Source organism: Neolamprologus brichardi, chromosome 15 (genome assembly GCF_056152115.1).
Source record: "Neolamprologus brichardi isolate AB-2024 chromosome 15, ASM5615211v1, whole genome shotgun sequence".
In the NCBI taxonomy this organism is placed as follows: Eukaryota; Metazoa; Chordata; class Actinopteri; order Cichliformes; family Cichlidae; genus Neolamprologus; species Neolamprologus brichardi.
In genome coordinates, this window is record NC_142118.1 from 10,788,138 (window position 1) to 10,814,561 (window position 26,424).

At 40.2% G+C, this 26,424-nt stretch overlaps 1 protein-coding gene across 2 annotated transcripts in view; it reads right to left on the reverse strand.

The window, feature by feature from the left end:
• The window catches only part of mettl24 (methyltransferase like 24), a 41,585-nt gene that overhangs the window by 2,065 nt on the left and 13,096 nt on the right, over nucleotides 1-26,424 (reverse strand). The window contains exons 2-4 of one of the 2 annotated variants that reach the window (XM_006797052.3): nucleotides 15,293-15,391; nucleotides 10,582-10,715; nucleotides 4,969-5,194 (exon numbers count right to left, since the gene is read on the reverse strand). In XM_006797052.3, the coding sequence (XP_006797115.2) occupies nucleotides 4,969-5,194; nucleotides 10,582-10,715; nucleotides 15,293-15,391 (459 nt within the window). The remainder of the gene's footprint in view (nucleotides 1-4,968; nucleotides 5,195-10,581; nucleotides 10,716-15,292; nucleotides 15,392-26,424) is intronic. The other variant, XM_035910502.2, reaches the window with a different exon arrangement.

Genomic DNA, 26,424 nt, shown 5'->3' on the forward strand with positions numbered 1-26,424 from the left:
TTTTTTTTTAATTGGACAAAAATCATGTGATGGAAAATGATGAGACATCGCTGAAAAGGAATGCTAATGTAGTTTTAATCTGCTTGTGTGTGTGTACATTGTGTTGTGTTGTAAGGATTATAGATGATCACACAGCTTCACTCTGTTGTCATTTTTCTCTTCCCTGGACTTCCCAGAAATGGCCTTTTTGCCTTTGCGGTCCCATATCCATGTCTATGGGTGGAGCATGGGGGTTATTTCTGTTCAAATATTCTGATTTCCTTTGGCTTCATGTTTAACTGCAGACAAGCGAGCGTTTTTATTTTCATGTCTTCGAAATGGAGTGTACTCGCTGAACTGGTCAACAGTCTAGCACAGGTCCAACACAGAGAGGCAGATAAACATTCGCACTCACATTATGTCAATACAGTTAACCAAACATGTACATTTTCAGACTGTGGGAGGAAGCCAGAGTATCTGGAGAAAAGCCACACTAGCACAGGGAAAACATTTAAACTAAGCAAAGAAATACAGTCGGGTTCAAAAAAAAGGAGGTCATGAGGGTGACAGACAACCATTATGTACATCTGTGAATTCACTCATGATAGTACGCTTATGGCCATATCACCACGAGCAATCCCGATCTGTTTGTATTTTATATTTTATTATATTTAACAATGTTAACTTTTATCTTTTAAGCTTCATTTGAATTTTAAACTGTGCCAGCAAATCAAAAAGCATGCATTTCTGTGGCTGTCTTATAAAAATTAATTTAGAAGTCAGGATTAGATTTGAAACACACACACACACACAAAACACAAAGAAAAATTGACTCTGCAATAATGAAGCTGATCAGCCCCGGTGCATAGCCTCCATAGACAATTTTATGTCAAATGACTTTACACGCTGTGAAATTCCTGCCCTCCCTAACAGAGATATTAATGTGAGACTGCTGTAAACGGTTTTAGCCAATGAGCAATGAGTTCCTCTGCTTCCAGTGAGTCATAATGTATGTGATTACTTCTGTACAGCAATCTCAGCATTAGGCATTGGAACACATTTTCATTTTAGAGAGGCTTTTGATAAAAAGTTGTCTGAGTCTGTGTAAACAAACAAGTTTGCTGATTTGAGAGCAGAACTGCAAAATGGGAGTTTACATTCGGGCTTGTTAATTAAATGGAAATGTATTTATTTGAGATAAATCCTAGCTATTACCCAGACTTTATTTTTTCTTTTTATTGCACACAGAATACCTCAACTGACCAGCCAAACAGGACAGAAATCCTAACATTATTACTAGGAATGTGTGCCTTTATTGGTGACTATGCCACCAAAGAGCAGATCATACTTCCAAATATTAATTTTACTAGAATCTAAAAGGTTGGTGAAAACACTTCAACAGCTGCATTAACCTCTCTTTGGGCTATTTCTGCAACCTTTTAAAAAGCAAGCAAAAATGCGTGAGTGTAACATTTTTTTTCTCTAATTATTTCAGTGCATCGTTTAGGCACAAAAAGCACATTCTTAGTCCAACGATTGTTAGATGTACGTTTTTCTGCTTAGGCTAATTAAATCCCGTATGGTAGCATCTCTGGGCAGTGTTACGCAATTACTGCCATGATCGATTGTCCAATGTGCAGCTCTTTTTCCCTAAATGAGATGTGACTTCCTGCTACTGACATTTGCACCCACCGTGGCAGTGTGTTTGCTGTGTCAGCTGGTCACTAGAGCTGTGTGAATGAGTCATCTGTGTGTGTGTGTGTTTCTTTTTTAACTAACGGAGATAAGAAGTGCCGCACAAATGCATATTTTGACCTTTCAGAGCGACTCCCGTCTCTTGATTGCTGCCTTTCCTGTCGCTGAGGATTGGAGAAGAAACAGTTCTCCTGCTGTTTGCTGCTTGCTCCTCCGGCACACTGTGTACTCACATTAAAATCTCATTACAAGAATGCATGTGTGGCTCTGCATTTAAAACAGGTGAGGTGTCTTATCTATAACGCAGCACGGTGTACAAACCCACCCACACATACTGTAAACGCGCCAGCCCTTATTTGTTCATATCTCGTCACACACCGACATCTTCATATCTTTGCAAATACCTTCTATGATTTGCGTGTTTGCTTTTTACCTGCAGAAAAGGGTTTAACAACTCGAACCGCTCAGCTTAAATCAGCTAAAGCAAAGCACCTGGTTTCTTTGCCAGGGATTCTGCTTTAGTCTAATTTAAATTTAGTCTATTTAAAACAAAAAACAATGATAAGCCCAGCTAGTAGTCAATATATATTAACTGAAATGTTCACTTTATTATAGGAGAGAGGTTTAGTGGAATAAACTTTAGAGTGTTAACAGCAGTGATGCAAAAAAAAAAAAAAAAGATTTTGCCCTGGAGGGTGATACAGATGCTCTGCAGAGCTCACGCCAAGAAAAAAAAAAACAGAAAAAAGGATAACCTCTGTGTAAAACACACACTTTATCCTGAGGGTGGAGTGGGAGCCCAAATTTCATGAATCAGTTTGGTTTTCTTTGGTTTTTTCATACACCAGTGAAATTCAAAGAAAACAAATAAACAGGAACTTGACTATCAAATTGTGTTCAAAATAATTAAAAGCCACCCACACCCTTTAACAGTTGGATTTAAATGCATCATGGGTGTTTACATCAGCTAGAACACATCTGCGTTTACACCTGCTTCTGTCAGGTGTCCAAGCTATCCAGATGCCCACTGTTGTTCAGATTTCATAAATATATCATAATCTGTTGCCAGTAAAACACCACATTTGTTCAGAAAATGCAACATACACATACATATATATACATATATATATATACACATATATATATATATATATATATATATATATATATATATACATACATAATATCACCACTCATAATATCAGCAGGACCAAACCATATGTGAAAGGTGAAAGGGATAACATGAAACAGGGTCACCGCACCCTGGACTGATTCTTGTTATGTCCCTGTGGGGGACACATCAGCGAACATGACCGTTTACACTACACCCATATGTGACCACAGACAGAGGCCTCAACCAAGTGTAAGCAGAGTCTCAGGGAAAAGGATTTGGCTTATTGTGTAGCATCATAAAGCTCGCTGTAAAGTAAAAGCTAGTACTGCAGAGCAGCTATACTTCCAGCAACACTACACGTTCAGAACAATTTCTGCTGGGAACTTTCACATTTTTCAACAAAAGAGCCTTCAGCTGTACAAATGTTTCAACTTCACTGTGTCTTCACTGGCAGTTTTTATTAACGAGTGCACTTTAGTCCCTCCTGTCCTTTGAAAGTTTGTTGTCCGCAAGCTGAGAAGTACCTGATTCCGGTGCGTTTTGCTGGAAGCTGCATGCTGAACCCCGTTTCATATTTTTAGTTCATGCTGACTTACAGGTATGACACACATTCCTTGAACCAAGGTAGAAATTGGTTATATTCCTGTTTTGTGCGTGTGTGTATGTGCAGAATTAGTGGCACAACACAGCCATTTGCACTGTTAGCAGCTGCCTGTAGGCTTCTTTCAGCTGCTCCCTTACTTATGAGCAGTTGCCACAGATTTGGCAGGCAACGCTCTGAGGTATTTGTACCTCTTCCTGAACTCAAACCGTGGATACCGCACATGTTAGGCAAATGTGTGAAACACAATACTGTGGAATCACTCATATCTATGACTGCTCTAACTGGAAAAAGGAGGATAATCAGAAAAGGTAGCTGAGGGAAGTGACAATAATGGGGATAATGGCTTTTAAAAAACGAGCAAACAAACAAAAAATTACATATTGGATCCTTAATGGTATCAAGGCATTTATGTACCAAACTGACTGCTCTGTCTTTAATCAGTGTTCTGTAACCGTAACTATTAAAGTTACCTGATGAAGTGGATATATTACAAGAAGAGAGCCTTGATGCCTTTAAGTCATGATTTAATTACCTCTTTAGAGAAGCATGGCTTCCTTGACCTTGAATTACCGTTTAGCCTTCCTATTCAGGCATGCTTGTTGGCTCTATAACTGTGTTTATTAGCATGCATGCTATGACTGGGCTTGGTGCGTGTGTTTATGATTGAACGTGAATGCAGATCCCTATCTGATGAGGTGAAACACAAACCCTGAGGAGTTTTGGGGAGGTAATACATCCAGCACAGTCATATTTACAAGAGACAAAAAAAGTCACATATACGTGAAGATATTCACCTGGAGTTTACAGACAGAGGAATTAATCATAATGAGCTGTTTTATGTTGAGGCGCGCAGGAGCAAACCTGCCCTTGCCTGCTACGCATGAATAATGCCGACGTTGATAAAGGAACACCTTGATCATGTTTAAGGCAGAATCTACAACCATTTATCCATTTTATTCTGCTTATCCAAATTCAGGGTCATGGGCAGGCAACTGTTAGGGGACCTAGACCGCTGAGAGCTGACAAGCTTGCAGTATGAAATGTCACTAGGATTGACCTGACCTCCCTAAGTGGGCTCCACCTGACTCCACTCACTTATGTATGCATGATTCTGTTTAAACAAACTGAAAAACCACAGAGAAAAAATAAGGAAAGAAAAGAAAAAAGAAAGAGCAGAAAAGCAAGTTAGAGGTGAGCGGAGCAGACAACCACCATTAAATAAAATGCTAAATAACTAAGCGCGGCTAGCCTAGCCTTAACTGTGGAGGGCAGGCAGTTGAATGACTTCCACTATCATCATGTTATTTCTTTTTTTTAGTTAAATCTTTGGCTAATTTGGCTAGCAGAGTAGCCTAGCATGTTATTTTTGTTGTTGTTGTTGTTGTTGTTAGATTATTACACTGGTTGTATGGGCCCCCTTTGGGAGGAAACTGGAGAGAACCCATGCCAACACTGGGAGAACATGCAAACTCCACTCAGGAAGACCCCAGTCTTGCTGTGAGGTGACTGTCCCAACCACCACAGAACCACGAGCATGCCTATCTAGAGCCTCAGTGGCCTATTCTCTATCTCTTACCTCTCTGTGTCCAAAGTCATTAAGTATGGTGGCTAGTTTCTTCGTGCTGGCATACTGACGCTGGGCAACAACGGCCGGGCTGGGATCCCTCCAATCTACAGAAAGACGATGGAGCCACATTTCAGCCTGTTGCAGGTGAGGCTGCTTAAGGCTGGGATCAAAACAGTGGACTTCACAGCCTGATTGGGCGAGAGAATTTTCCAGGGACCGGTCGTCCACTCCTAACCTAGAAAACACACAAAAATACAGACAGGGTGAATATGTGAGAGTCAGCTCCATTTACAGGAATGCATATTTCATCGTCTTGATTTCATTCGTGTGAAATGTTCCAATGACGAGATGAAGAGATTCTTCACGGGACACATGAAAACTAGGTGGTACGAGTGGCCCAAATTATGATATTTTGACAAAGTTATATGGCAACTAGCTATTTCATTTCATACAATCTCACCCCTTGTGCACATTTTTAAGGAAGTCAAAGTGTGGTACAGGTACAGACAGTCAGGTAGGAAAACACAGGTATTAAAAAGTTTCTAAAAATAGCCATCGTTAGAGAAGGATGTTTGCATGAATGCAGCTGTATAACTTCAATGCGTGTTTATTTCATGCAGGGTTGGATTTCATTAGAAATTGGTTGCCAACTATAAAACCATCGTCTTTATTGTTGCTCCATCATTTGATAGGGCCAAGTGCTTATGAGAACAACGCAGGATGAAGCCCTTCTGTTGTATTCCAGTGATGTAAAACTTTAAAAATGTGCTCTGAGGCGCCACTAAAGAGAAAACATTTGATCAAAGACTCAAAGATCTGTTTTGTGACATGAAACAACACCTTAGCCGGTCGTTACACATGTCAAATGCAACAGAGCGAGTAAAACTGATAAAAGGATACAGACAAGATAACACCACGGCGTCACTGTGATCTTACTTGGCCTCCGAGCCAGAAAAGAATCAATAATTCAAACAAAGGGAATAAAGATTTTAGCCAGGAGATACTTGACGCTTGTGTTTCTCTCTTATGTCTCCTTTGTTTCATGTTTCTCTCCTTTGCTCTCCACCTCCACATCTCTTTTCCTACAAGTGGCCCGCTTCTCTATTTTAAAATGTGTAAATCTAAGCAGACAGACACGTTCCCTCGTGTCTCTGTCTCTTTCATGCCTTCTCTCCCTTCTCCCCGCACTTTTTCGCTAACCTCTCTCACTGCTGTTCACTGTTTATTCCACCCCTCCCTTCTCTAATTCCACAATTTTCTCCTTTTCTTCCTGTCACTGTCTCTGCATCTGCATTCCCCTGTGTCTTGTTTGCGCGGCGGCTGTATTCTGTAATCGTGGCAAAGGGAGTAGATTTCACAGTACGCGTCTTTTACAGATGAGGCACCGGGTCCCCAAATGCATCCCGCTGGTGGGAAGATGAGAAATGAGCATATGTGAGGGATTGAGATGCAACTAGATGTCTCTTTTTAAAGCACTAAATATTTCATTGAGAGAGTTTTTCATTTTCTGGTGAGGTTTTGTTGAGCGGCTGAGAATCAGTGCAGCGATACTACAGGGATCGGGGATTACTCATGGGGCGGCGGGAGCAAAAGGGGGGAGTCACAGTGCATCACATGCCCTTCAGAATAACAATGCTCATAAAGGAGGGTTTCTACTAGGTCTCTCATGAGAGCAGGAGGGGTAACATGATGGATGAATGGCTACATAAATTTGCGTGCTCGAGAAAGAAATTTACTTCATACACATTCTTTATAGAGGCTGTAAGGAGACTGCTGTTGATATAACCAGATGTGAAGATCCGTGAGTGTTTAGATTCTTGGTCACAAACTCCCAGAGGATTGTAAATGTAATAAAGAGCTATGAATCCACCTGACCCGTTATGTCAGCAGCCTGTCTGGGTGTGGTGAAGTCTGGAGGTGGGGCTGATTAAAAAACCCTTGGTGGGTCGAGAAACTGTCCCAGTTTGTGCCATTTTTTTCTCATTCTGGCCTCTGTCACTGTCTGTCTCTGACTTTAAATTTCACACTTGGACAAGATACAAGGGAATTGGTGGCAAAAAACCATAACCACTGGCTTTGCCTCAGGCACAGGTATAGCAGTTCGACACCTGGCTCCACTATCCTCGGACAAGATACTGAACCCCGAGTTACTTGTGACATATTCATCAGGGTCTGATTGTTATATTGATTTCACTTAGGCAAAGAAACAAGATGGATGTGTATTGTTTCTTTGAGGGCCCACGTAGAGAAGAAAGGGGCTGTATACCAGTCAATTTAGAGTTACTAGGAAACCTAAAGGCCAAACTGAAAATATAATCAAGAAGATAACGACATGAAAATAGTAAAACTACAAAACGCCATAAACACAGGAATCCTAATGGACTAGAAATAAAGCAATAAGAGGAATAAAACCCATTGCAGTCCAAATACTAATAGAAAAACTCAGAGCTAAGGAACAAAACCCAATTTTATGACAATATTTGTCTCCAAAGGACATGAATAAACATGTCCTTTAAATGTGAAAAGGTTTTTTGGTTTGTTTGTTTGGGGTTTTTTTCACCCTCATGCCTGTGTTGATGCTCTAACGTTGTGTCATTCATTCTACAGGTAACTTGTCAAGTTTAGACCAGTTTCATAGAACAGAAATCTTTTCTGCCCTTCATGTGCAAATCCAACATGACTTCACAGTTCTGTCTCCTTGAATGTTGCTTAAGACTAAAAATGAGACAGTATGATCTGAGCAAACATTTTCAATATTATCTGTGAACTTAAAAAAGAAGTTTTACCTGCGAAATAGAAAATGTGGAGGTGTAGTCAACGACATATTTTAACGACAAACTTTTCAGCATCTCGCAGGAAAATGACAGGTGTAAATAATTAAATTAACACTGCTGTCGCTGCTTCAATTTCAAGGTTATGGTTATGGTTTCAGGCTCACTGTCACACTAATGGATTACTGATCGCTGATGTCATTAAAAACATTAAAAACCCAAAACTTACAGTGTGTCCAGTGGTCACTTGACTAATGTTTAAATGCCCAACTTTACAGCAGAAACCATCTTAATCAGAAGTAAACATCTTGACAGCCTCATTAAAAAAAGGTCCTTACAGGCTAATTTAACCATTTTTCACAACACTGTTCATGTTGAGCTTGTTTTCTTTTTTTAATTTAGATTATTATCAGGTGATTGTGACTGATGGGTTGCTGCCAACACAGGAAGAAATGTCTAATAGACGTCTGCAAATACACTGATCTGTAAATCTCAATTAGCCTTTTTTTAATAAGCCTGTGCTACAGTTTTGATGAGTGAAATAAGAGTATATGTGTTGTGTATATATTTAGCACTGAATTTCTTAGCACTGTCTCTTAGAACCCTGTCAGGTTGCCAGTCTGTTGCAGGGCTTGGCTTCACATCTATCTTCATCCATCTTCTATATAAAACCTATGGTTATTAACTGGTTGTGGGGGGTTTGTTACATTTATTTAGTTCATACTAAAGCCATCACTCATAGAATAATGCTTGGTTAACTTCCTAAAAATTACTAAACAGCATTTACTCTGGGAAGAACAATAGGTAAAGGTGATGAAATGGCTGATTATCATATTTTCTTAATTTTGCCCAGAAGGGGAGCCAAAGGAAACAAAGCATGAGAAGCCAGAGCCACCGTTGCTACTAGCTATACTGCAGGTATTAATGCTATTATCCACTAGCAGCATCTCACATGCCCACATTTATGTTAAAAGTCAAGTCACTTTATTTATGTAGCGTATTAAAAATGCTGGACCTCAATATTCGATCTCAAGTTCTTTCCACCGGAGGCAGATGGACTAATTGTACAAATACTGAAGAATACACGGAAGACAAGGAATACAAGTTTAAACAAAGCCTGCTTTAATTTGAGCAGAATGTGGGCTGTTTTTACAGCAGTGGAAAAGGTGGATAATTGGTCTTTCATGTGGAAAAACATCCTGCGTCCCCCCCTATACACCAGCATGTGACAGACCAATCAGTGAACAGCTGCTCATCCTGCCCAGGCACAGCCATCCCCGGCTCGTTGCACATCATGCAAATGGGATGTATCAGCTGCACACGTTCAGCAAAACACACGAAAGTGTACCTACATAATGTGCTGAGTTCAAAGGCGCATACAGAGGCGCACTAAAAGCATTTGGCTTTTCTATTAAATCCCTTTTAATCTTCTGCAGTTGACTACAGTTGAGGGCTTTGCAAGTCAGAGAAACTCTCCTGAGAGTAGGATGCTCAACAACAACACCTGGCAAAGAGGCAAGAGTATGACCAAGAAGTGTGTGTGAGAGCATGTGTATGTGTATGCACGCGCGCGTGTGTGTGTGTAATGAATGTAGGTCAGATAGGGGACATGGGGAGGAACTTCAGAGAGCAGTTTGCACACTGACTTGATTAACTCTCTCCGTGAGATTCTAGGAAATTTCTTCTGTTACTCGGGAAGTTTCTTTTTTTTTTTTTAAGAATTTAATTTCTTTTTGGGACTCGCTTTTACTGCATTCGACAGAGTTGAGTTGACGTAGTGTAAACTGAATTAATTCCAGAGGTATTAAGTGATCAGTTAGATAGGAAGAGATCGCCAAGTAGCTTTCATTGATTTAAAAAATTAGATCTGAGTCACATTTTCCAAGCCAAATATCAAAATGTTTGCATCAGTCTCTGAGATGTTTGATAAAACTCATTTCAATTTTAGTGCATGTCCATGTAGCTTGTCTGCACAGAGTGCCGTTGCAGTCAGCCAGAGGATATCAGATATGTTTTTTTCTCCTGTCTATTTGGCCTCTGACACCCTTTTGACCTCCCCGCCCCTCCTGCCACTCTCCCACACCTATCCGCGCCTCGCTTGCCTTGATGCCAGCACACCTGTGCTGTCTCTCAACGGTCAAACTAATAAGCCTTCTCTCCCAGCAGAAAAATCCCTTCAACCATTGCTGCACCTCAGCATTGGCCGAGCAGACTTAGACTGAGCCCAGCCATGGCACAAAGCCGGGTAGGAGTGAATGACAGCCTGGGCTTAAGAAGGTCAAACGCCTTGGTGGTCTGGCTGACTGAAGTCAGGGTTACATGCCAATTCAGTTGAAGGAACCAAAGGTGGAATAGTTATGACGTTAGAAGTTTAACAAAAGACAACAAATTAAAGGAAAATGTGCAGACTGAAAATGTAACTGCATGAAGACAAAAGCAATGTAAGAAGAAAGACATAAAGACAAAATAAAATCATACTCAGTGTACAATTAGTCGCCGAGGACATGAAAAGATGAGGCTAACAAGGAAGATGGAGAAAGACATGCACTTCATTTATTGTGTGTGAAAATAGACATTGAATATATTTTTATGATACAGAATAAACTTTAATTTACTATAAAGTTTACTGACAGCTGTGGCAATTTTGATTACCAGCAGATATCTCACAGCCTGTCTCAGAACCAGATGTTCTGAATAATTGTGTCATCTGCAGATAATTCAGTCACTGTTTATTTCCGTGTAAGCGACTACAGTTGACTCCATTCCCTATATTTTGGACAATTCCTTGTTAAGGGAACACACATTTAGCAAAAACAAAATTATGTGTGAGTGTCTAACAAACAATACTCACCCAAAAGAGTACACCCTGCAGTGTCTGCTCTCTATCCTGTGGATCAGTTTATAATCGGGATCCAGGCACACAGCCCATGCCCCAGTGGACCCTTCCTGGTCTGCTTTCTTGCCTCGAAGTGACGCACATGACACCTGGACAAACATAAATGTAAACACAAAGCAAGACATATTAACAGCCATTTTTCCAGGTACAAGGAGCAGAACTTATTGTCAAGACAGCCATGTTATCTGACACAGTAGGAGTCCTGTATTGCAAATATAAACGGAACAAGAAATGAATGACAGAGCAACAGAAGCACACCGACTCAGTTCGCAAAGCAAAAATAAGTGTCTGTGTCTGTATGCTGGACATTCAAGACCACCTGCGCTGTTTGGATATTGATGTCCAAGTCTGTTCACTGCACTGGTCAGTGAATGTGAAAGTGAAGTAGTCGTTAACTGGGCAGGGGGTTGTGGTGAGATAAATCTTCTGAGAAGCGAGCATTTCATGTGTAAGAGCGCATTACTCTTCGACAGCATTACTCCAACCAAACGAGTGAGTTTTCATTCTGTACAATAAATGGAGTCCTAGGAATTTCAAGCAAACACAAGTCAAATGTGGCAGCATAGTTGACACTCTGATATATCCTGATTTCCTTAGGTGAGTTCTACAACTCAGACTCAGCTGGTGCTGATGCACTGCCAAATGTCACTGGGTTGGCAGAAAGAAACTAGAAAAGAGGACTTTAAATCCTTCATTTATGATTAAGATTGTACACCCCCGTTTAATTCACAAAATTCGTTGGATTTAAAGCACAATATCCTTTTAGCTGCTTCCATATAAAAGTCTAATCTTTGGATCCTGCCATATCTTTAACAAAAATATTTTTTCAGTACTGTACAATAACAGTGTATTGTTCTAAAATGTTGTAGATTATATTTTTCAACCTTAAAAATACAGCTTTCATAATCAACTTCAACCAAGAATCCAAGGACCAACATTTGCAAAAATGCTGTATACACACCTGCATATACATGTCAGTACAGAGCAGGAGCTACTGCTCAAATGTTTGCTGTGTGGTTTCTCCACATTCTGTCTGATGCCGAGATTAACTTTGCAAGGGAAGAAACAATATTGGCTCAGACATCATGACCGTGAGCACAAATGTCTGGCTTTACTGTACACCATTCAAGTCCGTAGTAGCATGTTCGCAGCTACACTTTGTTTGTGCTAGTGCATCTTAGGCCACAGTCATACAGGGCTAGAGAGTTGCTAGGTAAAATCATTTGCAATGACGTATACAGTGGTGCACTGAAAACCTCCATGCAGTTGCTTTGGTTGCCAGCAGATTGCCACTCTTACATAAAGATGCTGATTTGTCTGCAAACTACCCTCTCTATGGCAGTGAAACTGTGTGCAGAGAGAACATTTTGTGAAGAGAATATTTGCCTTCAAAAGTGAAAGTTGCGCCCTTTTAAATGTCTTTAGTTGCAGCAGCAAGGGGCAAGTCTTAATTTGAAAGCAAAGCAAGCATTTCCGGTTTGCGTCACTTTTGGCTACCGCTTATTGAGTGGTTGGCAGACAAGTTAGCATTTTCTACGCAAACTACAGGTGACTTCAGCAATTTGCTAGCAAACAAAGCCACAAGGAGGTTTTTAGCATCCTCTTTGCGACTAATTTCACCCACCAACAGCCAGCAACCACTCACCATCTAGTCGGGGAGTGCATATTTTTTCCTAGTGATCAGAAGTTGCCTGGGGATTTCTCACCAGTCTTTAAAAAAGCCAAAATCTCCTTGAGCAAGAGACCAAAGCTTATATTATTCCCAATAAAAGGCATCCACCTTGCACAGCAGCTTCCACAAACTTCTAGTCTAAAAAGAGAGTCCAATGTGAAAGTATGCTGATTACCATTACATATCCTCTGGCTACAAAATGAAATCTGAGTGTTTAGAACTCTGTATTGAAATTAGCTTTTATCTCCCCTGATTGATAAAAATCAAATTGCTTTTGCAGCTTTCTTTATTTCCTAATCAATCTCCCATTTGCTATAATGTCTGCTTTCCAAACACAACACATTTAAAACACACAGCCTAAATTTTCAAAATGGCACTTTGATAACTAGTAGGTGACGGCTATATCCATCTTTCATTTACATTCAATGGTGAATGAGAAATACTTTCTAGATCCTAACTCAGGTAAAAAGACACAGATGGCAGACGTTCTGCAGCCAAGTGAATGTGTAAGAAGAAATGTACTATGTCCCAGCCTCTTATAAATCCACTTACTGTTCCTAAAATAGAAGAAATTTACATTTGAAACTGTTCATTAGCCGTGTTTACATTGCCAGCCTTCCCTTTTTTGGCAAGCTGGATTTGTACGGTTTCAAAAGAACCTCTTAGGCGTAATTTCTTACTGTGGCTTTTGTATAAATCACCCATTTTAATGAGATCATTCTGTGACAGGTCACGCAGGAAGGAACCAACTGAATCATTGAAGTGCAGTGTCACCATCTCACAAAGGACAAAAGTGGCCCGATGTGTCTTTGTTGCTCTCTATTTAAACCAATTCTTACATGTTGAAGATTCTCCACAATGTACGTCATCGCTAATGCGTTCGAGTTGAAAGCGTTTATCTGCATACAATGCACTGTGGGAAAATTAAATGCAAAATCACTCTTGATTAGTTTGCCACTTCACATCTAAAGACATATCAGTTGCATTGAGCTGCTGAGAGCTGAACAATGCTACAAAGAATACTGAGCTGTAAAACCGAGAACATTCACTGAGCGTGAATGAGAAGTTCATTCCTATTGTTGATAAGCTAATCAGAAATTGATCCCACGCTCCTGTTGCCTTATTATTTCACACTATTATTAGTAGTATTATTAATATTTTTATATAGACTTACTCCTATCTGTGCATGAACACGTGAAAGCTGCTTACTGGTATTGATTGGACAGTTGTGTCGCAGGCCATCTCTCTTAGTAACAGTTCCACCAGGCACTATGTCAGTCAGCATTACAGCAGAGGATGCTGCTATCCCCACACCAGCTCCCTCCACCCTCGCCTGTCACTGTCAATGACAGACAGTTCCCTTCCACAGCTCCTCACAAACACACACTTGTACACACATGCTCACGAGATCTCTTTCTCTCTGTTCCTGTCCTTGTCCCTTCCTTCCTCATCCACAAAAATCCAGAAGTGCCTAAACACACGCACATCCCAGCACTAATTCATTATGAACTAAATTTCTGCTTTGTGAAAGACAGACTGAGTGATGCTTAGTCATTTGGAGATTGGTACTCTGTGTTCTGGCTATGTTGTGTGAGGGATAAAGATAAGATGTTGATTTGTCTCCAAGCCAATTTACTGCAATAGAAAAACACACACACACGCATACACACACACGCACACACACGCACACACAAACTACACGAGTTCAAAGAATGCCAGTTTCTGTTTTGGAAAACGAAAATGAAATCATGTCTTTGAATTACCTCCATCGTAGAGGCAAAGATTTCCCAACCTTCCAACCAGAATTCCAACCTTTCTCAGTTCCTTTTTATATTTTTCCTTTTTTTCCTTCTTCTTCTTATTATGATGCAAAACATCTTCATTGATTTGTAGTAATTAATACTGATACAGTCCAAGGAGCAAACCACAACAACTCATTGATTAGATCTGAATAGATGGGCTGTGAGCTCCATCTGTATAGTAATCAATAGAGTAATGAATTAGTTGCTTACTGTCAGGGCAAGAAAAATGTTTTGGCTATGCTGAATGTGAAAGAGATGCCAGTGCAGCTCAATCATGGGCTAAGAGATGAGTCCTGTTTTTTTTTAAAAAAAGCAGCCAAAGGTATGTGTCTCATGGCTTAACTACTTTATTTATTTTTGCCTCAAACTCTAGTCTTAGAGTTGCATTCAGTGTCAGGTTAATTTTTGCTTTGAGGACAGAAAATGTGATTAAAAGTTAAAGATGATTAATCCCCCAATCGATGGTGCTTGCACTGCATCATTAAGCACAGCCAATATCGCAAATAAGAAATAAATAGTAAATATAAAGTACACTATGTCACAGTAATAATTGAATAGGGCTTTAATACTGGACATCAGGAAGGTGTAGGCAAGCTATAAAGCATCAGAAGTAAAAGTACTTATTCTCGATTTAAATATTTCCCTTAAGAGTTAAACGATCAATATGCATCATAGTCTATTAAAAATCACATGTTTGCATTGTGGCTGACCTGTGATGACCAGATATCTAAAAATAATATTAAAAATGCTTTTAATGAGCTCAGAAAACAGACCTAGACCTCAATTAAAAAAATTATATTAGAAGATATTCATAAAAACAAAAAGAACCAACAGGGGGTCGATCAGGTTATCTACTAATCAGAAGGTTGGTGGTTTGATCCCTGGCTGCTCCAGTACGCATGCCAAATATCCCCGGGCAAGATACCAACCCCAAGTTGCTCTCCAATGCATCCATCAGTGTATGCACAAATAAAAAGCACTTGTATAGAAACAGCATAGAAAACAGTGCTTGTGAGAATGAGTGTGAATGGTGTATAAAGTGCTTTGAGCGCTCAAGTAGAGTAGTAAAGCACTATATAAGAACCAGTCCATTTACACTTAATCTGTCAGTGGTTTTAATGTTGGCATTTTAAATGAATAATAATCAAAAATACATTTAGGTAGCAAATGAAATTTAAAAAGAAAATCTCACTTGCTGAGTTGTGATGTAGCTGAGGAACCTTTTAGCTTCATCCTCCAGTGACTGACTCTCACTGGCCCAGGGCTCCAGGTCTATATGCCACCGTGGTGTCTGAATAGGGGAACATACATGAACAGTTACAATGGAAATAATATGAAAATGAGCAACTCACTAACATCAAAGTAGGCCACTCACAAGAAATCCAGTGCAAGGACAACAATAAAGGGAGCTTTATTCTTTCAGGTATTATAACCCTCTTGTGTATAGCCACTGATAGAACTAGGTCACAGTGTGCTCTGAGGAAAATTTCCCCCACACACGTGTTAGCGACAAACTGCTAAAGTTCATTTCTGTTGTTATTTTAGTCAAATGGGCACTGCTAGCCTATTTACTCACATGTAGGCTTTGCTGGAAGGTATGGATTGAGCTTTGTTTGAAAGTGGAAGAATAAGATCTTAGACCCCTTCATCAGGGGGCTTTAGCAGCTTTAGCTCTGTGCTGCATTCCTGAAACGTGGCAGAACCTTGCTTTAAAGCCTGCTTCCATGCTACAGGAATGCGCCTGTTTGTGATTAGAGGAGGGATGAAGAGTAGGCAGTACAGAGGGCGACAGAGACGGCACTGTGATGATGTATTCGTTGCTTGTACAATCATTTCTTGGGTCAAACACCACAGCCAAGTGTTCATTAGCAGCCCTGGAATAAATTATCTGCTGTGGTTTGATGAGAGCGCACGTCCCTGCCTAGGGCGCTCCTGTGTATGGGAACTGCAGTTTATTTCATAATTTCCCATAGCTGTGCAAATTAGATTAAGCTGTCTTTACTGAGAAAATCGTGTTTAGGTTTGTTGCTGTGGACACGTGTGGCATGGTTCTCTCATGGTTAACGTGGGCTCAACACAGAGGATTATAACTAAGACATTTGACACTTTCACTAACTGATCCTTCTTTTAATCTTCATTGCACATGTACACACACTAGACCTTATACATATATTTAAAAAATATATACTTGGGTCTATACAGTGCACACTTTGCTTGACTTTTTACGGGTCTGTACGTAACCCCACACCACTCTGCTAATATGTTATCTGACAACACCACATGTGTTATTTTCTTCTCCACTGAGGCAGATCCTGGGCCTGCCAACACACAAAAAATCTGCTTTTGCTTTAATGGCTGCAGAGTTTGATCCACACGACACTATTCAGTGTTTGGCATTCAGCCTTCAATCGATTTACAGAGTGTCAAAACATCCGAACGCTTGCCTTGCCTCAACCCATCCGTTCTTTTCTCTGCTTCCTTTTATATCATGGCTTCTGTTTTCTTTTGTCTTTCTCGGTCTTCTAATATCCCGTTGCTCTTTTCATTGACTGTTTTTTCTTTCTTCTAACATCCTGCGTCTCCATTGATTGTTTACTTCTGCTTTCTGCTGGTCTCTATCACTGACCTCAGCTTAGTTAAAAAGGCACTCAGGACCCACAGACACTCACCGGCCACTTTGTTAAGGCCAGAGGTCAGAGGTGAATAGCCAGACTCCTTCGAGCTGATAAGAAAGTAGTAGTGACCACTCGTTACAAACAGTGCACATGACATCAAACCTTGAAGGCGACTGGCTACTGTAGCAGAAGACCACCCTGGGTCACACTTCTATCAGCTAAGAACAGGAAGCTACGGCTAAAGTTTGCGTTGCCTTTCCAAAATTGCACAAAAAAAGATTAGAAAAATGCTGCCTGGACGAGTCTCAATATCTGATGCAATATTTGGATCAGAAATTGGTGTAAACATCATGAAAGCATGAATCCATCCGCATTTGTATTAAAGGTTCAGGCTGGTGATGTGTGTGTGTAATGGCTCATTAGTACAAGTTAAGCATTTATGAAATGCCACATCCTACATCCTGAGTATTAATGCTGAACATGTCCATCTCTAATACATGTTTATATAAAGAAAAAATGCGATAACAGACACTGAAAACAGAACAGGTTTTGTTTTTAAAATCTGTATGTGTATCAAGCACAGAAGAGATCATTATCTGACAAATATGCTTGCGCATTATGAGATAATTTGAGTGCTATAGTGGCAGCTATGAGTGATGGGTTGAAGATTCGAAGAGTCAAGGTAAATAGTCATATTGGCATTAAACCCATGGTAAAGCATATGTCTGAAGTGTCTTGAACATAAACTGGTTAATTGGTATAGTCATATGATATTTACTTCTGGACAAAACATCTCCAGTGGAAATATGCAGCTTATCAACAAAAAGAGCTCAATTCAATAAATTTAAAGCTATTTAAGCATAAACCATCATCATTACTGTACAGCAGGGCTGCACAGATTTTGTGTTTATTTAATATAAGATGCTATGAGTGTTAACAATCATTGGGCTGTCTGTCTTTTGATTTTTAACTCGTGGAGTATTTGTTGTTTAGATTCCAACATATAATTTTAACTCGGGCCATAAAAAAAAATCTCTCTGGCAAAGCCCCCAGTCTGACAAACAGCCCCTGACAAAAAGAAGAAAATAAAATGCCACTTCTAATCAACATTGTTCCTAAACTGCAGTATTGAAGCCAGGAGGGTTTTACAGAGACAGAAAGACCGCATTTGAAGTACATTTACACGTGTACAAATAACATCTACCTTTCTGCATCCCGGGGACTCCCAGAGCTCTCTGTCTGTGAGCTGCCCTTTTCATCTCCTTACCCGGTCCTCCCTGAACAACTCAGCTGTCAGGCCCCATACATCACCCTGGTACAGGTTGGGACTGGGGTACTGATCAGAGGGCAGATATCTGGGACAATGAACTCTCTGGGAGGTTGCAGTATGTGCTGTAAGCTGCGGTTGAATAGAAATGGAAGAGGAAAAGGACAATGGGAGGTTCCAAAGTGCTCACACAAGCACGAGTGATCCAGCACTTTACAGCAGAGAAGAAATGGAAATATTTGGAAGCATTTGCCAAGGGAGGAGGTGTCTGTCAAAGATTTTATGGCTACTTTGAGACTTTATGGCAGTGCTGGACTGGAATTGCCAGCCTGACTTGTACAGTGCAAGTTTAAATCTAGTGTGTTAAAATGAAGTTAAAATGATTTTTGCCTTAATGGGAAATTAAAATAAATTCAATCTTTAAGCAACAAGCTTAAAGTGCAAAATAGAGACTATGGGTTTGTGCAGGTTCTACACTGTGCATACCGATCAGGATTTTTTTTCCAACTGGTGATTATTGCTGAGCAGTGATGCGATTAGTGCTAAACTATGTGTTCAGTCAAGCAACAACAAGTCATCAGCACCTAAGGTAGACAGAGAGAACATCACTCATCAGCTGTGCAGCCTTAGTCCTGTGAAATTAGACATAATTCTGTCCTCAGCAAGAGATTTTAAGGTTGTTGCCTTTACATAGATGACATGGTCAGTGGAAATGAATATAATAGGGGGTTCGTTAATCTGCAAAAAAGTGTACATGAAACATTATAACAAGAAAAGCATGTCTATTGAGGAAAGCAGCAGCCGAAATACAATTACAGCGTCGGATTAAGTGTGTGAACCGAGTGAGGTTGAAGCATCAGGTGAATTGGAAGTGCTGAAAACACTTAAAGATTCAGTTTTACCCTCGAGCACTGAAACGAGTGGAAATGTCCGCGTAAGTGTAAGTGATGAATTAAGGTTGAAGGGTGAGTTAGAGTGGAGGAGCTGAGAGAAATTAGTGTCAGTTCAAGTGTGTCAGCCAAACTTTGTCAGTGGAATGACAACAGGAACTGTAAAGCTTTCCAGAGGCTTGCTGCGGAAAGTCTGAATTTAAAGAAAAAAAAAGATTTTACACAAAATATTTCAAAGTATGTGGCAGCTGAAATTAAAATCAAGAAGCATTTAAGACATTAAATAAAAATGATGAAAGAGACCGCTTGCCGATTTCGGTGTGAGAGCTCAGTTAAGTTGAAGTATCACTTCGATTAAAAATCCAATGAAATGGTGGAAGAAGTGCTGATATGTGCTTCAGTTTAAGCCTGGCGAGCCGCATGAAGCTGAAGCACAAATGCTGAGACAAGCAGAAGCATCAGATCAGATTTAGCTAAACTTCAGCTGCTGACAGGAGATGAACATGCAGGTGTAAAAAACTAATCAGAGGTGTTGATCTTTGAAGTTAGAACTAAAAATATATGCAGTACACACATTTTTATCACCATAAAATGCCAGAAAATGTTCCAAGAAAATTCTACTTTTCCCTGGCAGGTAGGAAAACCAAACCCCTGGTATGGAAGAGAAGCTGCAGGAAGGGTTTGTGGTCACGGGAGTAGTGACTATGGAAAAAAATGATTTGAGTACATAAAGTAAAGACTGAGCTCTCTGGCAAAAAATGAGCAACATTAATTTAAAAGAGCACCATGCCTGCTGATAACCAGGTGGGTAGGAAATACTTTACTTTAGGGGTTTTGGCAGTCATTGGCACAGATAGCAGGAAGACGGGATATCTTTAAATGTCAGCAAATTCTGGATGAAAATGTCATGCACTCAAATAATGAAACAGATCCGAGGCATACCCGAAACACCATCACTGGCAGCTTTTATTATGAGGTGCTCAAATATCTGCACAAACGACAGTTAATGTTTACACTTTCCATGAAATAGAGATTTGAGGGGTTTTTGTATTTCCTTCTTCTTGTGTTAACCCCCCAGCCACCAAAAACTAAAAAAAAAAAAAAAAAAAAATCAAACAAAGATGGAATTTGCCCTTCTCCACAGCCTGGGAGCTGGGTGTGTTATTGGATCTGTGCCTCTCAGCCTGGGAGAGAGGTGTGAGCAGCCAGGCCAAGCATGAATAATCCCTTGGGGAGAACAGGATGGATGGGTGAACAAGAGATGACTGGATAAAGCAAGAGAGGACTGTCTGCCAGAACAATGAAGGCGGTAAAAAAGAATGGAGAGGTGGGAGGTAAAGGACATTGGGTGGAGCTGAGAACAAACACACAAATTGTGGAAAAATGAGAAAAAAAGGATGAGTTACACATTTTGTTTTTAAATTGCCTTTACAACAAGAATGAATTAAGTCTGTGTACGTAGCGATCGCTGACAGTGTGGACAGAGTGTCTGAGAGGACACGGCTCAATCACCGCTTGGATAAACAAATTCTCATTAGTGTATCAAATGTCATGCAGGACCAAGCCACAGGTGAGTTGGGTCTGCCTATTTCGAAAACATAAGGTGTCAGAGTGAATGCTGCCAAGTCACTCCTATCCACTGGTAGAGTGCCAGGGTGGCTGAGTGTCAGACCTGCTGCTCATTTTAAGCAATTGCTCTGATCAGAGTCCAGACACTTCAGAAAAATACCACCAGGCTGTACAGTTAGGAGGTCAAAGCTTTTAGTTCAACAGCATGTGGACTGTTTTTTAACACCATGAACTGTCCTAAAGTTCAAAAAATGGTCTTTGACGAGGTGTATTTTCCTGACAGCTTGGACGAAAACCCAACAGTATCCAATGGCAAGCGAAGGTCAAGACATGAAACGGGCAAGTGGGCAGACAGAGAAGCTGCGGTTTAATGAAACAGCTGGTGGCTGATTCACATTAACCTCCCTCTGTTTCTGAGTGGGTGGTGAACCCAGGTGCGAGATTATATCAGAGATTTATGTCCCACAGGGTTGTGCTAATGTGGTTCAGGGAAAATGCAGAAAGATTCTGATTTTTAATGGTGTTGTAAACACTGGTGCAATGCAACATTTATCACACGAAAAGGCTTGATTTCTTTTAAATTAAAATCTGTAACTACTATGAAGCCTATTACTGAAGACCAAAAAATCTACATAGTACATACATGACTTCAGTGGCAGATGGGGACATTTCTGAGAGTTATTGTGCTGTGAAAAATAGTTTCCCCTTCTGGATTTCTTAGGGTTTTTTTTTTTTGGACATTTGTGACACTTACATGTTTTAGTTAACAAAGCAAATGTTAATTTTACGCAAAGACAAACCCAAGTAAATACAGTTTTTGATGATGAAAAGTTATCCAACCATACCTGGCCCTATGTGAAAAAAGGCTAAACCTCATAATGGTACACTCACTTTTTGTTTTTTACGCCAGATTCAAAGAGTTTAACTTTTATCTCGTCAGTTCATAGACTATATTCTTGCTGATCATCAAGATGTTTTGGGGTTGCCAAATGACCCCTTATGTTCTCTTTAGTCAACTGTTTTCACCATGGAACTTGTCCAAAGACTGTATTTATACACAGTCTCTTTCTTATCCGGTCGTTAAGTGATGACGTGACTTCCGGGCCTAAAGTAGTCTGCGTTTAATATGGCTTTTGTGTTGTTAACATGTTTAATGTTATGTATTTTCTTCTATTTAATCTCAAAAAGCTCCTGAAACAGTCAGTGATCACTGTTGACTTCCCTCGGCTTTTATTACCGCTAATCGTTTATTTAAACTCAGTTTTTAAAACCTTAGGATGTAACTACAGCCCAGCCAATGCAGCAGTATATGAATGACTAACCTTGTATTGTGGATGGATTATCTCAGTTGTTCTCCTGGCTGAAGTTTGGTCCTTTTACAGCATCCTGCCATGCGATTACATTTGTTCCTGACCACTGAGAACACTCACGTTAACTTTTATCGAGTGGAAAAAAAGTTAGCTTGTTTATATTATGCTAACATAGCTGTGTCGCTAGCGGTCACGTAGCACATCATTATATACCAGCTAGCCAAACTTCAGTAACCTTACAAACGTCACTGCTGTTTAGTTTTCTGTCTTCATTTATGTTGGAAGTGATAACAGAGCTGTACGTTTTAATTTGTTTCCAAAACCCCGCAGTCAGGACATGCAATATTGTATTAAGATAGAAGCTAGCGAGCTAACTTCCTGCTAACTTCTAACTCCGTTAAATGTCATAAATTCCATTTTCATGGATGCCTGGATGTTAAACTCAATTGTTACACCTGGTAGAGCAGAACGCTGATCATCTTTTTAAAGATGAAAGACTTTAGACAATTTTTCAACTCTCAGTAATGCCATAGTGATTGTTTGATATATGGACCTGCAGCGGAGTTTAGGCCCACACACGGCTAGTGACATCAGACTTAACGACCGGATAGTTAAATAATGAACACTGAGCTTAACTGACATAACCGAGGCCTGCACTTATATCGGTTAAGCTGGTATAGAGGGTAAGATATGTACATTAGTGGATCCCACATGGTGATTTTAATTTGAGATACAATGAATTCTGATTCTACGGTCTTACTTACATTGCTGCTAATTGTAATGGTCGGATCCTGTAGGTGTCCATGTATACTTGAGTTATTTAGAGGAGATGGACGGCCAAAATCATTATATTAAGAGCAAAATCAATCATCTATTTACAGAACTGATAGTCTTTCAATACGACGTGACTGTTCTGAATGGTATATAGAGGATAATCTCAAAGAATGATCCTCACTAAGCTCTATCATTCTGACTAATCTGGGATATTGTGAAACTTGGATATAGACCATATACAGTCATCTCTACTTCCTGCAGTGTCATCTCTATTCCTCTCAGGCCCGGCTCATCGGCCAATCCCAGCTCACTGACAGCGTACAGTGAGAGACAGGGAGGGTATAACAGAATTAAAGTGGAGGATTACACTGATCTTTTTTAATAAAGGCAGTAATCTCAGAAGACTTGAGCCTTCATGTCGAAGGCAGTGGAAGGCTGCAAAGGAGTGGAGGGATACACGAGGAGGAGGAGGGCTGAAGCAAAGCGTTTGGATGAATGACGAAGAGAAAGCAAGAAATTGGAGGTTGAGGCACAGACGGTGAGGAGGGAACGTGAAGATCGTCTTTGTATCTATGCTGTTTCTCATTTGCAGAAGTCTATGAAGCCACATCTGGAATGCGCTTACTATAAAAGAGAGACTGTAACGTATGAATCATGTGGGTGAAAAAGAGAGAAGCTCTAACTGGAATACAATGCACCCGGTTGGTCCCAGAAAATGTTTTGCTCGACTTTGAGGTTTTGCATTCATGCTCAACACAATATGTTACATCACAGATATTGCTGCTGGCAGCAGAATTAACCGCCCCCGTGCTGTAGACCAAAGCTGGTCGAACACCGGCACATGTCCATTTTGACTCTGCATTTTGTCATCAATTGCATGGCAGGAGCATTTTGTGTCCGTCTAGTTTAAATTGAAACATATCTGCAAGCAGCACCCAAGGAGCAGTGTTTTTGGTAACAAAGAGCTGCATTTCCTTTTTTGCAGGTGTATCACAAGCACACTCAATAAACTGTGTTGGATCCATGAGTCTTTGCAGCCTTGAATTTCAGGAGTAACATAGCAGGAGAATAAATAACAGAAATTGAACTTAATTAGTTATATAAAGCATCAGTTCACCAAGACATAAAAGAACAGGATCGTTTCCTTTAAGTGGCGAGGAACAATGTTAGAAAACCTATCAAGAACTCGGTTGCGATTGCTGACCATTTTCAGCTCAATATTTGCAACTCTGAATGGGAAAGGAGAAATCGAGACACTCCACAACAAGAGCTTGTCGCTTTGCCATTAAAGCTCAATCTTTTTCAAAGCCACAGCGGCTGTTAGAGAAAGGAAAGGCAGCGGTGTCTGACTTGGTTTGATAGATTCCTATCAGCCAATTGTGGTTTCCAGTTAACACTCAGCACATCCACCGGGCTAAGAAGCGGCTCTTGTCAGAACAGAAGCTGATCACTGTCCTCCCTATTTCATGTACACACACAAGCGTGCATATTTGAGACCTGTGTGTGGTTTGTGCAGTCGTTTGGCTTGTCATGACACATGTTATTAACTTCTATAGGAACCGGCTGTTGCCTTGGAAACACCTTCCAGTCACATCATGGTAATTTTGCTCATGCATGCATTCATAAACTCAACACAGGTAAAGGTGCACCCATGGACTGAAATATTTCATATATAGCTATTTCGCATAATAGAAAAAAAACAGAGTGACACTGCTGAAAATACCCCGTCTTCGGTCTGGATCGTGTTGTGTTTGAATTGGGCCCTCTTGGCCAGCATCTCAGGAGACAGATGGGGCCTCATTGTTTGCAGTTACAATCTCTTTGTGTGCGTGTCTGTGTGTGTGTGCGTGTATGTGAGGCGATCTTCCTGGACAATATCCTAGATCTGAGATTTATGTTTGATGCCTGGTTGGGAAGAGCAGAGGGAGCATGCTGAGCACCATATGACACTTTCTTCCGAAGATGGAGTTGGAAAAAAAACCCCAAAAAACAAACAAACAGGGAGACTAAGACACATGGAGGCAGCAGTTTCCACTCTTGGCTCTTCCTCATTTTCTTTCTTCCTTTATTCATCTATTAGTCCGTTTGTGCCTTTTGTGTACATAATTGCAGTATAGAAATGAAAAAAAAAGATGGCTATATCATATAGCAGTATACAGATATCTTGAGCTACCCCTCATTTGTCATCCTTTGTTATTAAAATAGAAAATAGGTACAACGATTTTTTGACATTAACATGTGCAAACATACATGGAAATGTTTCATATGAGGCAAAAACAGACTTTGAAAGTTTGCCAACGTTTCTTCTGTTCTATGTCAAATTGATCCCTGATTTCTTCAAGAATATAGAGGTTTGGGCTCTGAGGAGGGCAGTTTGTGACTGATAGTTTGCCATTGTGTGTTTTTCTACCTGAATATAGTTTTACTTGAGTGGCAGTATGTTTGGGATCAATGTCATGCTGAAAGTTGAAATTGTTTCCCTTTTATACGAATGGCTTGTTTACAGCTATCTACTGTTTGAAGAAGAGTAGATACTTCTGAACCTTTAGTTGATGTATCTTTCAGACCCTCTCTCAGGTTGGACAGGCTGGATTTTTTTTCCTGTTTTTAAAAGACAGGACTTTCAGATAGTTTTCATCTTCTCTAGTTTTTTAGGTCTGACACTCTTGTGTCCTTCACATGTGCAGTTTCCTAATTTTTTTTTAAGTACACACTGCACATAATGCTGAGATATTAAAGATTTTTTTGGCTAATAATGCTTTGGGAATCAGTTTGTTGGAGCAAAAATAATATATTTGTCAAAATGTGTTATCCTTGGATATCATGGATTCGACTAAAGACATAGGAACAAATTTTGTTTCTGCAACAGGAATTCTCTTTTTAAGCAATACCGTTTTTTCTTTGTCAAGTTGTCTGTTATGTCTAGACACAACACTTTTTGTGCTTGAATGGTTCATATATGTAAAATGGCTTAAGGAGCAAACAAAATTCCTCGAAAATGGTCAGGTACAAGGACTGGACTGAAAATGAGTAAAAAAGCAGCCAATGACCAAAGACAGCCTGTGAGACCTCCAGAAAGCCTGGAGAACTATTGCTCAGGGAGACCACTTTACCTCTTACCCCTTGACAGCACTGTAAAAAATGTGAATATACTTCAACAAGAGATTCACTGGTGTCTATAAAGATGAATTCTCTTGCATAGAACACGGGGTGGCTCAAGACTTTTGGACAGGGCTGTAATTTTAACGATAATCCTTTTTGTGATATTCATGTATAATTGTTTTTTTTTCTTTTGTGTTTCCATTCTCATTCTCATTTCACATTTGTTTGTCATTAGCACAACTTTTATAGAGTGAAAGACTTTAAGGCAGAAACTTCCTTTCCAAACAGAGATAGCACTGTTTTAAATGAGTCTCAAAGCAGCTGCATTCTCTTTAAATCATTGTTCTTGAGGTTCATTGGCCTTCTCTGCTGCTGAGTGGTGTCTGCTGCCATATTAGCATTTCTGCTTCATTAACAAGCCCGAGGTTTTTTGCTGACACTCTAAGCTGCTAGCTTGAAAGCTGAATTCACAACCTGTGTGTGCATGCATTCATAGATGGGCATTGAAGGTGAGCAGCAAAGATGGGAGTGAGGGTGTCCAGTTTCAGAGGTCAATGCACTTATTCATGACGGTTTGGATGGAGGCTGAGAACTTTCTGGAATGTTCCAGACAAGTCTGAAGGGAGTATTGTGCGATCAGGACATTGGACTCGAGATCCTGACACTGAACGCCCTCTGTCCTCCAGTGGGTGTCTTTGTGTGATGGCAGCTAGCGCACAAAGCAGACTCACTGTAACATAAAGTGCACCGAGTGATTTGTGACTTTCCTCCAGCAACATGTGGTTTGAGGTTGGGTT